A 15,882-nucleotide genomic window follows, 5' to 3' on the forward strand; every position below is an offset into this window, starting at 1 on the left:
AGAGAAAAGTGTATACCAGCTGTGTCTTACCAGTACTCACGTACAGGGCAGAAACCTGGAGGCTTACGAAAAGGGTTCTACGTAAATTGAGGACGACACGAGCTATGGAAAGAAGGATTATGGGTGTAATGTTAAGGGATAAGAAAAGAGCAGACTGGGTGAGGGAACAAACGCGAGTTAATGACATCTTAGTTGAAATCAAGAAAAATAAATGGGCATGGGCAGGACATGTAATGAGGAGGGAATATAACTGATGGTCATCAAGGGTTACGGACTGGATTCCAAGGGAAGGGAAGCGTAGCAGGGGGCGGCAGAAAGTGAGGTGGGCGGATGAGATAAAGAAGTTTGCAGGTACAACATGGCCACAATTAGTACATGACCGGGGTAGTTGGAGAAGTATGGGAGAGGCCTTTGCCCTGCAGTGGGTGTAACCAGGCTGCTGCTGCTGTTGCTGATGATGATGATACATTATTTGATTACAGTCGAGTCCACTTATAACAATGTTCAAGTGCCATGAAAATTTCATTGTTATAACCGATAATTGTTATAAACGGGTTGCACTAAAAAAAGCATAACAACTGCAAAGAGGGGTCACAGACGGCAAGTGACATGCCAGCTCCGCCGAGGCATCGTTTTGGTGGTCCCAAAGGGGCCTTGTAAAAAATACGAGAAGGTTGCCGCGGCTGCCTCTCAGCTTGAAAATCCCTTAGCGCCTCCCCCCAAAAAAACAAAGAAAACATGAATACCTAAGAGCATTTAATGAGGTCAAAATAGCTTGCACTTCTCACTTCTTTGCTGAAACAAACCCGTAATCGGCGAGTTTCCACTGCTTCGCGGCAATCTTGCCGATGTCTTTCTGGAGGGCATCCAAATGTTGAACATGTCCGAGCGAAAGGTTTTTTGCAAAAATGAAGTCCCGCAGGGAATCGATCATTCTTGAGGCCTCCTGTTGAGACACAACTTGTATAGGTTCCGGTTCATCTTCGTCGTCGCTGCTGTCATCGTCTTCCGTGCCGGTGACTGCTGCAACGATCGCCTCGTCAGTCAATTCTTCGTTTGTCGCAACTGCATCGTCGGCGTGCAAGAATTCTTGAAGCCCCTCCGCGTCGCCGTCGTCACCCCGCACCGTAGACCAAAGTTCCGTAATGGCTCCATTGGCAGTAGCTTCGCGATACTCCGCATCACTGATATCCCCGGCAAAGCCCGCTTTTCGGAAGCAATTCATGACGGTGGAGGAGCTGACTTCTGCCCATGCCCCAAAAATGAATTGGACAGCCATCAGAAGCGAAATCTTAAAGTCTGGAGCGGGTCGGCATTCACGCACAGCAATGTCCAGGTTAAGAGCAAGCCTGCTCAACACACGTCGGCGATATAATGCCTTGAAGCATGCAATCACGCCTGCGTCCATGGGCTGCAAGCCTGCAGTCGTGTTCGGCGGCAGGAAAAAAATTTTCACATGCGACAGCTTCTGAGCAGTCTGGTGTGCAGTACAGTTATCAAGGACCAATGCCACCTTTCTGCCTTCGTGCTGCATCCGCTGATCGAACTCGCTCAGCCACTCGCGGAAAAGTTCACGCGTCATCCACGCTTTCTTATTATGACGGTAACGAATTGGAATCCTCGCAGCACCACGGAAACAGCGGGGATTCAGAGATTTTCCAATTACGAAGGCGGGACACTTGTCGCTGCCGTCCATATTCGCGCAAAGGAAAACGGTCACCCGTAATTTGCTCTGCTTGCCGCCCTTACAGGGATCGCCTTTGAGTGCATGTGTCTTCGATGGAAGCATTTGGAAGAATAGCCCGGTCTCGTCACCATTGTACAAGTCCCGGTCCGCATATGCTTCGCGGATGTACGGCAGTGTTTCAGCTAACCACTTCAGTCTAGCGTCGTCATCGAGCGACCCTGCCTCGCCCACGACTGCCTTGTAGACGATTCCGTGCCTCTCCTTGAACCGCTGAATCCAGCCACCACCAGGCTGGAAATCGGTATATTGAAGGAGATACGCAAAGTGCTTCGCCTTCTCTGCCAAAATCGGGCCACTAATTGGCAAGTTCATAGCACGTGCGCTAAGGAACCACTGATACAGTGCCTCCTCCACGTCTTTGTAGGCACCATGCCGAATCCTTTTCCGGCCGTCCTCCATAGCATGGCCAGCACTAGCATGGCATTCGTTTTCAGTCATCTTGAGCGCATTGCGGATAATGGTTGAAATTGTAGGCTGTGACAGGCCGTACTTGCGTACTAAGTTGCACACTTTTTCACCACCTCTGTGCTCTCTCAAAATGTTTCGCTTCGTTTCCAAAGATATTGCCGCTCGCTTTCTCTTCTGCGACAGCTGATCCAGTTAAGCGACGCTGGCCGCGCTTCCTGAAGGAGAATCCCCCATCGTTGAACTCTGGGGGGGATCCGATGGGCTTGCAGAACCAGTAGGACCAAGGCCGGTGATGGCAGATGACGAAAACCTCGCTGGCAACGCACATGCTTTGACACTGTACGCTGCCTTCGGAACACGTGCAACTGGTGAAGCAGGAACCAAGGAGAATGGGAAAGATGGGGCAGCCCACACTCAACTGCCGTGACGCGTTTTCAACGAGCGGCGCACCCTCAGAATGGACTGCTCCCCGCGCGCCGATACAAAAGCAACAAAAGAAATGCCTTCCTTCCCTCTCCTACTCTGCCCAGAGGAAAGCGTCCGTCTTTTCTCCTGCTTCTCCTGCTCACCCCATTCTCCTCGCATGCGTCGTCACGTGAGCTTTTCGCCGCCCCCAACGTTGCCGCCCCTGTGCGGGCGGCTCCGCGTATACGTGCGCGCTTTTGGCGGAGTAGTTTGGCCGGTGTGGTCGCTGCGTTTGTGCGTTTTTTTTCTGTGATTCACTATTGTTTTTCTGGAAGGCAGCAAAAATCAGTAAATTCTAAAGGTCCATCACTGAAATCTGAAATGAATCAGTAAATAGCTGAATCAGTGAATGGCTGTGGCAGTACTGCATGTAAGGCCTGCACCCCACTTTCAACCGCGAAAATTTGTTCACGTTTCAGGAAGGGTCATATGAATACCTACATGCTTGGCCTCCAAGATTGCAATGGTGCAACATTGCAATCTCAGAGGCCATACCTGCATGCTGGTTAATTTCCGCAAGCTGCTACTAGATGAGACTAATTACTGTCCTGCTGAAGATGGCACTGTCTTCATCACAGTCTCCCACCGGATCCCAATCACGTGCTTAGATTCACAGTGCTTCAACAGTAATGGCTGTGCTGAGGTGCATTGCTGCAAGAGAAGAGTGCGTGGATTTTGAACATGTGCATGGCTGTTTTGCTTGAGGCTGCAGTCCAGAGTTTCAAGGCAATGGAAATTTCGAACTGTAATGGACAGCAGAGAGGATGACCAGCTTTGGCAGAGATCTGATAAGGCAAGCTCATCAAACAAAGAGGGCAGCAAAAGCGGCATCAACAACTGAATAAAAGCACTCATGTCTGGCCACTAGTGGTTGCTACACTATTCTGCATAGCAATCTGAGCATCTTCAGTGAATAGCCGTAAGCTTGCCTCTTGCAAGACCTGCACCCTGCAGAACATCCAAAAAAACAATGTACAGCCCTTACACAAGCAATGTACAGCACAATGTACAACAACGGTCTGTTCTGTATAAGAGACTGCACCCAAAGGTCAGCACCGCAGCAGCCAAGCTAAGGAAAAGCTCTCACTGGGAATGCGGTCAAGCGATGTGCAGCCGAGGAAGCGCAGGGCGTCCCGGTAGTAGGCCTGGTGGTCACCCATCTGCTGGTGGTAGTCACTGCACAGCTGGTAGAAGCGGCCATGCACCTCCGTCACGCCCGGGAGCGACTCGGCCTGGGACTCTGTTTCCTCCAGAACCTTCTGCAAAGTGGGCTCGAGATCAACCTTTGTGCCAAGCAGAGGCTGCAACAACAATCTGTCCCTCATATCACACTCATCTGATTCTGGTTAGTACGCAGGAGTCGCAATCATGCAAAGTGCACTACAGATCCTAGCCAGAGATATTAAGCCATTCTTTAAAGCAATGGAAGCAGACTGAGGTCACTACTAATACTTCTGTTGCAAATTCTCGATCACGCCTTCAGGTCGAACGTTAGCGCGCATTAGAGTGCTCTGAAAGAACCAAGCAAATGTGTTCCAAGTTCCGAATTCTGACCAAAGGAATGCAAAGAGCGCCACCAGAGCACCCTTGTACAGTCGAACCCATTTAAACTCAATAGTTCTGCGAAAAGTGGTAGTTCTATCGGTAGTTTGTTATACATGCACACGGCCTTGAAAATAATCAAAAAGGACTGAAGCTGGCATCAGCAATTACAAACTGCCTTTTTCATTTTCCTGTGCTGCCCTCTGCCGCACGCCACTGGAAAGGTTTTGGAAGGGTACCAGGGCATCTGCCAATTGATTTGTGTACCTGCACCCACGTTGAGTGCGCGTCGAATGTGCATTTCATGGATCACAAATAATAATTAATATCTTCTCCGGAACTGCACAGGAAGGCAGCGAAATGCAACCAAAGACGCACGCAAAACGAGCAATAGAAGCAAATGACCTATTCGAAACGTGGGAGGCCAAGCTAACCCTCGGGGACCTGGAAGACCAACGACAACTCGTCGCCAGGGCCAAGAGGGCAGTCGAACCCGTCCTCACTTGGGACACTGTTTCGTATAATAAACGTTTCTTTCTCTCTCTCTCTCTCTGGAACTGCATGTCATTCTTGGAAGCCATGTAGCACTCGCCGACTACTGGGTCAGCAGGCCTGAGTATGCTCTTGTGCAAACACTGGGGCCGATAAAGCCACACTGAGTTCAGTTCGCCGACGCAGCTGCCTTGGAGTTTGTTGGCGGTGATTTCTGCACTTCGAGTTCGCTTTTTGTATTCTTTTTACACATCATTAAGGCATTTTGCACATTCAAGAATTCTCACAGTGCACTCTTCCGCGTCGAATTTATCAAAGCAGTGTACTTGTTCACATATTGTGGAAGAGATGCATTGCTGATATGGAATAATGTCAAAACGTAGTAAAGTATACATATCTGCGCATGTGTAGCGTGTTGCTCCACTCTGAGACGAGTAAATATGAGCGGCCGAACCACTTGAACAATGGCAACTGTGATCCAGATGCATATATTAGAGGCTGTTAATTTATTACTGATTTTCACTTTAATTTAACTCTATTACACCTACAGTCTGCGAGTGCCATAAACCATCATTACAGAAAACTGTGTACACATAAGCGCTCATTAATAAGCCGTGTTGTTCTCTTGCGAAAACACGGATGCCATCACTGACATCGTTGGTATAACTGAGCGAGACGGTTTTTATGCTGCTCTATACCAAAATCCCTCAAGAGAAAAGTTTATAACAGCTGTCTTATTCACGTACGGGGCAGAAACCTGGAGGCTTACGAAAAGGGTTCTACTTAAATTTAGGACGATGCAACGAGCTATGGAAAGAAGAATGATAGGTGTAACGTTAAGGCATAAGAAAAGAGCAGATTGGGTGAGGGAACAAACGCGAGTTAATGATATCTTAGTTGAAATCAAGAAAAAGAAATGGGCATTGGCAGGACACGTAATGAGGAGGGAAGATAACCGATGGTCATTAAGAGTTACGGAATGGATTCCAAGGGAAGGGAAACGTAGCAGAGGGCGGCAGAAAGTTAGGTGGGCGGATGAGATTAAGAAGTTTGCAGGTAGAACATGGCCACAATTAGTACATGACCGGGGTAGTTGGAGAAGTATGGGAGAGGCCTTTGCCCTGCAGTGGGCGTAACCAGGCTGATGATGATGATGATGATGATACCAAAATACACCATCTCTTGTTTCCTGTTTGATGCAGAGGTAAACAGTGAATCTCTCGAATTGAGAAATGTGTCAGAATAACAACACGCACATGTCCACCCATATACGTGACGAATGCGACTGACAGCCTACGGATACGATGAGGCACAGATTAAAACCCCCTACTTTAGTACAGATGGCACTGCAGCGCCGTGTTGCCACTTCCCGCTTATTGTGTATGTGCTGCGCGAAGTGAAGTGTAGCTGATTTCAAATTCAAAGAATTTCAAAGAAAGATGGAACACTACGCTTCTACGTCAACAACGTAACTAAAAAGGACGTGTAACCACTGCCACATATCGACGATTCGTTAGAGTGCAGTGCGCCCAGTATTTTTCGTCACTCAAATTGAAAAGCGTTTGAGGTAGATGAAAGAGACCGCGAGAAAACTGCCTTTGTGACTCTCTACAGTCTCTACAAATTTCGAGTGCTCCCTTTCGGCTTGTGTTCAGCTCCAGCTACGTTCCAGCGAATGATGGATACTGTCCTCGCTGGACTTAAGTGGCAGACTTGTCTCGTGTATCTTGATGATGTAGTAGTCTTTTCTGAAACATTTGAGCAACATCTTCATCACTTGTAGAATGTGCTAGAAGCTGTAATTGGCTTAAACCAGAAAAGTGTCACTTTGGCTATAAAGAGCTCGAGCTTCTCAGACACATCGTAAGAGCTAGAGGAGTCCGACCCGATCCTGACAAGCTTGCCGCGATAACCACTTTTCCTCCTCCGGCCAACAAGAAAGCCATGTGGCGTTTGCTAGGTTTCTGTGCGTATTATTGTCGTTTCATTGACAATTTCTCGCAGGTAGTGGAGCCCCTGACTTGCCTTACAAGGGATGACAGCCCATTTGCCTGGACAAATAAGCAACAGGTGGCCTTTGCTGAACTACAACAATGCATGCAGTCAGTACCCGTACTGGAACATTTTGACGATGACGCTGACACCAAGGTACATACTGATTCCAGTAACACCGGTCTTGGCGCAGTACTCGTCTAACGTCAAGACAGCAATGAAAGAGTAATAGCTTATGCTAGCCGCTCGCTGTCTCGTGCCGAGGCAAACTACTCTACCACAGAAACAGTGTCCCTCGGCTGTGTGGGCGATCACAAAGTTACGCCCTTATCTCTACAGCCGTCCTTTCAAAGTGGCAACTGACCACCATGCCCTATGTTGGTCGGCAAACATACGCAATCCTTCAGGACGACTGGCAAGGTGGAGCTTGCGGCTACAGGAATTTGACATCACTATCGTTTACAAGTCTGGCCGCAAGCACGAAGACGCTGACACGCTGTCGCGTGCACCCATCGAATCTGTCAGTCGAGAGTCGGAGGACGATGACAGCTTCCTGGGCGCCATTACTGCATCGTACTTGATAAGACGGCAGCGTGATGACGCTGAAATTCAACCTATCATCGACCACTTAGAGGGCCAGCCAACAGCCATTCCACGCCATCTATGTAGCACATTGACGTCCTTCTGTTGGCAAAACGACATGCTTTACAAGAAAAATGCCCATTCAAATGACCGAGCCTACCTCCTGGTGGTTCCAAAAGACTTGCGGGACGTCGTTCTTTTCGCTTGCAATGACAAGCCCACATCTGGCCACTTAGGCTCCTCACGGACGCTTGCCAGAGTATGCGAGATGTATTACTGGCCCGGACTTTCGGCAAGCGTCAAACAGTACGTTAAGGCTGCCGTGAATGTCCGCAGTAAAAGTCACCGCCCATGAAGCCCGCCGAGTTATTGCAACCCATCGAACCACCTCATAAGCCATTCAACCAAGTCGGCTTGGACATTCTTGGATCTTTTCCTTTGTCAACCAATGGCAAGAACTGGGTGATTGTTTCGACTGACTATTTTAACCCGCTATGCCGAGACAGAGGCGCTACCACGAGCCACAGCTTCTGACGTAGCGCAGTACCACAGTGTCTTGCATCATGCTGCCCCGTCCACTGTCGACAGACCGAGGGACGGCGTTCACAGCTCAGCTCACGGACGAAATTTTTCAGTTGAGCAACACTAGGCATCGAAAGACTGATGGTTACCATCCGCAGTCCAACAGACTTATGGAGCGCTTAAATAAGACCATCACGGACATGATTTCTACATACATCGACGTCCAGCACAAAAAATGGGATCACATCTTGCCTTACGTGAAAAAAACCGCCGCACAAGAAACGACATGCTTCACACCCTATCGTCTCCTTCACGGCCGCGAAGTTCAGACGATGCTAGACACTATGCTACTGTGTTAAGACGACGAGAGCCTAACTACTGATGCCGAAGAATTTGCCCAGCGCTTTGAGAAGCTTGCCAGCTTGCGCGTCTTCACATCGGTCAGCAGCAGCATGCAGATGCACGGCGTTGTAACATCCGCCACAGACAAGTACGCTACAACCCCGGCGACCAAGTGCAGGTGTGGACTCCCGTTCGACACCGTGGCCTTAGTGAAAAGTTGCTCAGCTGGTATTTTGGGCCATACAAAGTACTGCGCGGCATTAGTGACGTGAACTACAAAGTCATTCCGGACAGTGCGGCTCACACATGGCGTGGACAACAACCCAGTCCTGACATCATTCACGTCGTCCGCCTGAAGCCATATGTTGCGCGTTCCTGATTACGTTTTCTTCATGTACTCATTTTTTTTCTAATATTTGCCCTAATATGTGCAGCTAATGCGGTTACCACCATTTCTTTAGACTCTGCACATCATGCTTCACCTCCGTTGTACATACGTCTTTCCTGTGGCGGTCACTGTGTTCATTGCGCCAGCATCTGCCTTGACAACATTTTTGTTTCCCTTACACCGTTTCTTAGCCATCTAGCCAATTCTCTTTTCGAGGAAAGGAGGAAATGCCACCTGCAGTAGTGGGTACAGAGCAAAAGAAGTGACAGGAAGGCCAAGAAGAAAGAAGTGCGCGTGCTACACTCGGCCCACTCGACAGCCTGATCCCGTCGTTGTTTTTCAGAAGCCAGCTATCCCTATTAAACATCGCCAGTCCTTTTGGAGACACGTCACAATATACAGTCAAATCTCGATATAATGAATCACACAGGACTGCAGAAAAACGTTCAATATTCTGAAAGGTCATTATAGTGAAAATCCCAAAATTAACCCTTCTGCCCATCAACCCATCAGCTCATAAGTTGTCACCGTTTGAGCTATCCCCGAAAACGTCACTGTTGGCTTTCAGCCCATGCTGTTGCTATTTTCCATAGTTTCCACTGCCACACTCCGCCAAAGCACTGTATAATAAGAGCGATATGCGTAAAGCAGGTGCTGACGCTGAGAAAACTACTTACTAAAAGGAACCTCCATAGCATAGCTAGTTTGGCCGCAGAAAGAAGCGTGAAAGAGAGCCGTGCGCAGAAAGAAGGGTGAAAGAAGGAAGCGACGCAGCTCCATTGGTAGGCAACACTTGCCTGGGCGGAGCATGCGCTAGCTAAACTTGACATGTCGTTGCATCTGCCTTTTTATGGAGTGCTCTTTCCGATTTTTTGAACGCATGGCGCCACAGCGCCGGCTTGCTGTGCCTTGTCGTCTGCTAGCCTGATAGCCGTGATGGATACATGGGAAACTAAGAATCTCCAGATTTCGGAATATTAGTTCATAGTACTGAGGCTTTGCTAACATGACACAGAAACTAAATAATGATCGTTATTCGAAAAATTTCGGCATTATGAAGTTCATAGTACAGTAAAAGCTCGCCAATTCAAATTCCAAGGGGATACTACAAAAACTCAAATTGTACAAAATTCATACTAATGAAGGCCAGAAAAAATCGTTCAGTTAAGGCAGGCGCGCATATATAAACTGACGTAACGTGAGCACACACATGGTGCGTCACGTTACGAAGACGTCTACAGTTCGACACACTGGCACAGCCAACGTAACCGGACGCAGCCATGCGGTGCGACGTTCCCAACGTTGAGATGGTTCATGCAGTGTTTTCATCTGCGCCGACCCACAATGCATGGCGCGGAGAAAAAAGGCGCCCATGCCGCTTCACCAACGGTCGCAGACAGCCATTTAAACCAGTGCATGGGTTGGGGATTGTTCTTCGCAGGCTCCGAAGAGAGCAGCTGACGGCGCAAGCATTGAAGTAGAGAGGGGATAGCATTTTTGCTGGAGAAGTGCAAGCGGCGTAGCGTGACTGGCCACAAGTGACACGCACCGAAAACATTGGACTATAAACACACCTTTGCGCCACAGAGAGAGAAGTGGTTGATGTTGAGAAAGGAAAGATTGGTGCTATGTGCTATCTTCTGCAGCCTTTGAGGGAGCATGGCTCAGCGCCGAAAATGAGGGGAAGTGGAAGAGAGGGAGGTAGGAGGGTAGAAGCACCACTGACGCACACTGCAGGAGCAAGAGCTGTGCTCTAAAATGCACTCGTGAAGTGCACAGCTGGCTGCAGCCTTTGTGTCCTTTGTACTCTCGCAGCTGCACCAGCTGCACACTGCTGAATTCCCCCCACATGTATACGTGGCGTCCGAACACGTATTCCAGCGATGCCTTCCTTTGAGTGACAATGACGAATCTCAAAGGCTATGCTTTTGGTACTGTCATCATCATGATCAGCCTGGTTACGCCCACTGCAAGGCAAAGGCCTCTCCCATACTTCTCCAACAACCCCGGTCATGTACTAATTGTGACCATGTTGTCCCTGCAAACTTCTTAATCTCATCCGCCCACCTAACTTTCTGCCGCCCCGGCTACGCTTCCCTTCCCTTGGTATCCAGTCCGTAACCCTTAATGACCATCGGTTATCTTCCCTCCTCATTACATGTCCTGCCCATGCCCATTTCTTTTTCTTGATTTCAACTAAGATGTCATTAACTCGCATTTGTTCCCTCACCCAATCTGCTCTTTTCTTATCCCTTAACGTGACACCCATCATTCTTCTTTCCATAGCTCGTTGTGTCGTCCTCAATTTAAGTAGAACTCTTTTCGTAAGCCTCCAGGTTTCTGCCCCGTAGGTGAGTACTGGTAAGACACAGCTATTATACACTTTTCTCTTGAGGGATAATCGCAACCTGCTGTTCATGACCTGAGAATGCCTGCCAAACGCACCCCAGCCCATTCTTTTTCTTCTGATTATTTCCGTCTCATGATCCGGATCCGCCGTCACTACCTGCCCTAAGTAGATGTATTCCCTTACCACTTCCAGTGCCTCGCTACCTATTGTAAATTGCTGTTCTCTTCCGAGACTGTTAAACATTACTTTAGTTTTCTGCAGATTAATTTTTAGGCCCACTCTTCTGCTTTGCCTCTCCAGGTCAGTGAGTATGCATTGCAATTGGTCTCCTGAGTTACTAAGCAAGGCAATATCATCAGCGAATCGCAAGTTACTAAGGTATTCCCCATTAACTTTTATCCCCAATTCTTCCCAATCCAGGTCTCTGAATACCTCCTGTAAACAAGCTGTGAATAACATTGGAGAGATCGTATCTCCCTGCCTGATGCCTTTCTTTATTGGGATTTTGTCGCTTTCTTTATGGAGGACTACGGTGGCTGTGCAGCCGCTATAGATATTTTTCAGTATTTTTACATACGGCTCGTCTACACCCTGATTCCGTAATGCCTCCATGACTGCTGAGGTCTAGACAGAATCAAACGCTTTTTCGTAATCAATGAAAGCTATATATTATATATAATATATATATATTATATATAATATATATACAATATATATATATATTATATAGCTCTCATTATATATAAGGGTTGGTTATATTCCGCACATTTCTCGATCACCTGATTGATAGTGTGAATATGGTCTATTGTTGAGTAGCCTGTTGAGTTTCGTACTGTGAGTGCCAATAAACGTCACTGCCGCCATGTTTTAGGCATTACCTTGTGCCACTTCTTGGCAGAACACCTCGTACCGAAAGCGCATAGCCTCCAATATGTAGCATGAAAAAAGAAAGAAAAGAAACACAGCAACACATCTGCACTTTTAACTTGAAGGCTGTGAGAGAGGGACAGAACCGACCTGCAACTAAGGCATTGGCCATGCTTGGCCAGCCGCAAATGCATTTCTCTCCAGTCAGGCCTAAACAAAGGGTCGCAGATGGAAAGACCAAAGCTGCGCAGCCTGCGCAACGACACCAGCGTCCCAAACGTGCTCCTCTGCACTGGTGCTCTCCCTATCCACAATGACGTGGAGTTCGAATTATCGGTGGCGGTGCGGATTTTCGTGCGAATTAGCAGGATGCGTTACGTACTGCCTTCAATACATTGTTGGATGGACCGTGGCGGCTACTTCGAATTATTTAAAATTTCAAATTAACGAGTTGTGAATTAACAAGCTTTTACTGTACCGAAATATTTTCAGATTGAAACTATAGGAAGTTGGCAGGGGATTTCCGAAAAGTTTGTTATAATCTGAAAAGTTTGTTATGTGGTGTTCCTAGTACCGAGGGTTAACTGTAGTACTAGAACTGAGCTGTCATCAGTGCTGGCATACTAATTTGGAGTTTCTTTTAAAGGGGCCCTGAACCACTTTTTATCAAACTGGAGAAAGGCATTTGAAGTAAAAATAGGCTATTTCAGAAATACTTTGCTGCAGAAAGTACTTCAATGTGTTCAGCATAAGCGGAGGTATTGGCAATCAAACATGGCCTTCGCTGTGCTCCCGTCGCTTTTTCAATGCCTTGCACTGTGAAGGCTAAGGCCACAACGCTCCACCTTTCAAATGTCACCGTGGCACGCAGTTCAAATTTCATTTTGGATGTTAACATAGATGCCACGACTTCAGCCTTTGGTGCCTACGACCCGCTAAACATAAGCCAAACTCGGTTGTCCTTACCAAGCCGAAGTGCACTTAGCCAGTGGACTCGTGGCGGCACCCAAACAGCTGTGGTATCTAAGCTCTGTAACTGACCGCTGCTTGACGTTAGCTATTGGCCAATAGCAGCCATCTAAGGTAATGACAAAATAAAGCATCTGATGACGAAATAAAGTATCCAGTAGAGAGTGAGAACAGGGCCTTCTGTTGAAGAGAGAGCGTTTGAGAGAAAGGCGACTTCGCGATCCGCTTACGAGCTCCACGCATCGCATACAACAGCAAAACTTGGCTGAGATGTTACGCATCGCCAGAGTCCTTCCATGTTTTTCTGGTCACGAAACTCCGCCGTCACGCTATGGGAGAGGTTCATATGCTGCCCAAAGGTGCCGCGACGCGGCGCCACTGTGCCACAGAGGGCATCGTTCGCGTACCGAAATGCGTGCGCAGTGCGAGGCGAGCTGACTTTTCGGGTACGTTCTGTGCATGTGCTGTGCTATTTTTCGAGTGTTGGGCTGTTTGGTTGAAGTGGTGGGGTGGGACAACGATGCCGAACACGTGTTGCGTGCCTGGGTGCCGTTCCGGCTACAAGGGCACGACCGAAAAGGTGTCGTTGTTCTGTTTACCTAATAACAAGGAGCAGCGCGAGAAATGGAAGCAGGCCATACCGCGGCAGGAAAGTGGCGGTTTTAATTTCGAATCGAAGTATACACGTGTGTGCGCGAAACACTTTGACACCTCGGACATCGTCACTGCGTACAATTTCAACATCAACGGCGACGACGTGTCCCTGGAGCACGAGAAGCCGACGCTGAACACATTTGCTTTATGCTTTGTTGCAACCTCAATTTGTGTTATACCAGGATAGAGTAGTTCACAGCAATAGCGCCCTTACCCCGACCATCTATGAAAGGTATAGCATTAGAATTCCTTTAAATGCAAGTGTTAAAACAGAATAATATGCATTGTTTTATTTTCCATTGTCCTTTAGTCTTGGCTAATGATGGGCTACAATTCTTCAATTGCACGTACTTTTAAGTCTATAAGCTGCTATGAGTAAGAAGGTTATTAGCACACTGTTAGCTACATTTGTATTGTGATTTGCTGAGCAAGTTTTGTCTGCATGTTTAAGTAACAGCTGAAGAAGTAGAAAGGTGGTATCTCTAACAAGCCATTTAAAAAAAATTGCTGTATTTGTGATGTGGCTACTAGTGTTCGTTTGAGAGTTCTTTAGCCGTGTGTTATGAAATGCTTATGCTTTACACTTTCTTGTTTATAGAAACAATCGACTATGCATTCTGTACTTATTGCCATTCGTTTGCTGGTGTTTGTTTCCTGCCTCCCAATGCATACCTCTCACGTTTGATCTTATTTCTTTATGCGTATTATATCAGTGTCATGCTTTTAACAAACTTCTTGCATTGTGAATGGTGGACCATTTGTGACCGGACGCCTCCGTGCTATCTGTATTTCGCTCCGCTTATTTTACATGATAAATAAATGATCGTGCTTGTATTTTGTTTTTGCACCAACACGTTTTATTTATTTTCTTAATCGAATTATAAAGTTTTTTTTTCATTTTTCGACCATGATAAGAATATCAGGACCGGTGATTGCAACATTTTAACATATTGTAAATAGTTGCGAATTAAGAACCAAAATACCTAGTCTCGTCGTTTCTGCGTCGAAACCACGAGCAGTGAAGTGCTGGGCTTACTGACGCTTCTAAACGACTGCTTGCTAAGGCAATTGCCTAATTACAGCTAGTTTCAACTGTGCAGGTCCTAACACTTCAGGTTCGCCTTAATCCGTTGTTAAAAGCCGCACCGAAGGCATTTAGCAGGATGCGTTGTTGGGCAAGTTGGTTCATTGTAATAGCAAACATTGGTTGCGCTTTCTAGACAATCACATGTAAGAAGACAGGACAGGTCTGTCTGTCTGTCCTGTCTTCTTACATGTGATTGTCTAGGAAGACATTTAGTAGCGAAGTTCGTCTTGCTTTAATTCTACCTAAATCTTATTCAGAAATGACATCGCTTTGCAAGAAATCTTAAGCGCATGGAGCAGCTCAGTTCCCTTTTCTTTGTCATTAAGTATTCTACGGTAGCAGCCCTTTGCAATAGCAATTTCATTCTTTTGATCTCGTTATAAGATACTGCCCACAGAGTCCTTCTATGCCACAGTTTAACAGAAACTGAACAGCTGTGCTCGGCGAACAATCTGGCGCTATGCGCAACGGAGAATTGGCGCTTACTCCTCTGGTGATAAGTGGGACCACTGGCGTTTTGTTGCGAATGCGCGGTGTTTAATTTAAGGCAAATATTAAAAAGCGGAGCCCACCGAAGCGTTGAGGCGAACGGCGATGACGAAGAAATCCGGACCGGGACCGCCCGGCCGACGCACTTTGACGGGGGCGAAATGCAAAACACCCGTTTATTTAAATTTAGGTGCATTTTAAAGGATCCCAGGTGGTCAAAACTAATCCCGAGTCCCCCACTACAGCGTGCCTCATAATCGTATTGCGGTTCTGGCTCTTAAAATTCCAGATCTTTCTTCTTTTTGGTCTGAGACCGCCGCAAGCTCCATGTTATGAGCGGCTTTTTTTTTCGTCCCGTGCGCTCATATCATCGCAGAAGACACGCTCAGGCAGTAATTTAATTATATTCAACGTTAAAAATAGTTACGTGAAACTAAAGCGATCGTTGAGGAAGTTGAGAAAGCTAGAATACCGAGGCTGCCCCACACACAACCACAGTGGTAGCGGCGTTCGCATGCCCTTTCATGCACGGTTGCGCCTCTAGCGGCGGGCGCTGGCGCTATATGAAACTGAGGCGGCAGTTTCGTGACCAGAAAAAACATGGAAGGACTCTGGCATCGCATACAACAGCAAAACTTGGCTGAGATGTTCACAGCAGCGTATGCTACACGCAGGCGATGCTATTTCACCAAGCCCGAGGGGTGGTTCAGAGCCCCTTTATTAAGAGTAGACCGTGCTGTATGCATTCATATCTATGTACCTATGTTACTGATAGCCTGCTAGATTCTTGTTATGCAATGTGAGGAGACTTCCGAGTATGTGCAGCACCATATTTTCTTTGCCAAAATGTGTATGTATTATATATTGTGAGAAGATTTCTCATATTCAATATTTCGCTTTCTTTTTCTTGATTTGATATTTGATTTGAAATTTACTGTTCGGTATTCACACACCCAGACTGACAAGACACATTTAAAAACAAAATT

At 47.2% G+C, this 15,882-nt stretch overlaps 1 protein-coding gene and 1 pseudogene across 2 annotated transcripts in view; both read right to left on the reverse strand.

Moving 5' to 3' along the window:
• The window catches only part of LOC126519177 (26S proteasome non-ATPase regulatory subunit 13-like), a 146,657-nt gene that overhangs the window by 54,054 nt on the left and 76,721 nt on the right, over window positions 1-15,882 (reverse strand). For both annotated transcript variants that reach the window (XM_050168792.3, XM_055065158.2), the window contains one exon: window positions 3,708-3,879. In XM_050168792.3, the coding sequence (XP_050024749.1) occupies window positions 3,708-3,879 (172 nt within the window). The remainder of the gene's footprint in view (window positions 1-3,707; window positions 3,880-15,882) is intronic.
• On the reverse strand, window positions 785-3,121 carry LOC140213668 (tigger transposable element-derived protein 4-like; annotated as a pseudogene).

This window comes from Dermacentor andersoni, chromosome 10, assembly GCF_023375885.2.
Source record: "Dermacentor andersoni chromosome 10, qqDerAnde1_hic_scaffold, whole genome shotgun sequence".
Classification (NCBI taxonomy): Eukaryota; Metazoa; Arthropoda; class Arachnida; order Ixodida; family Ixodidae; genus Dermacentor; species Dermacentor andersoni.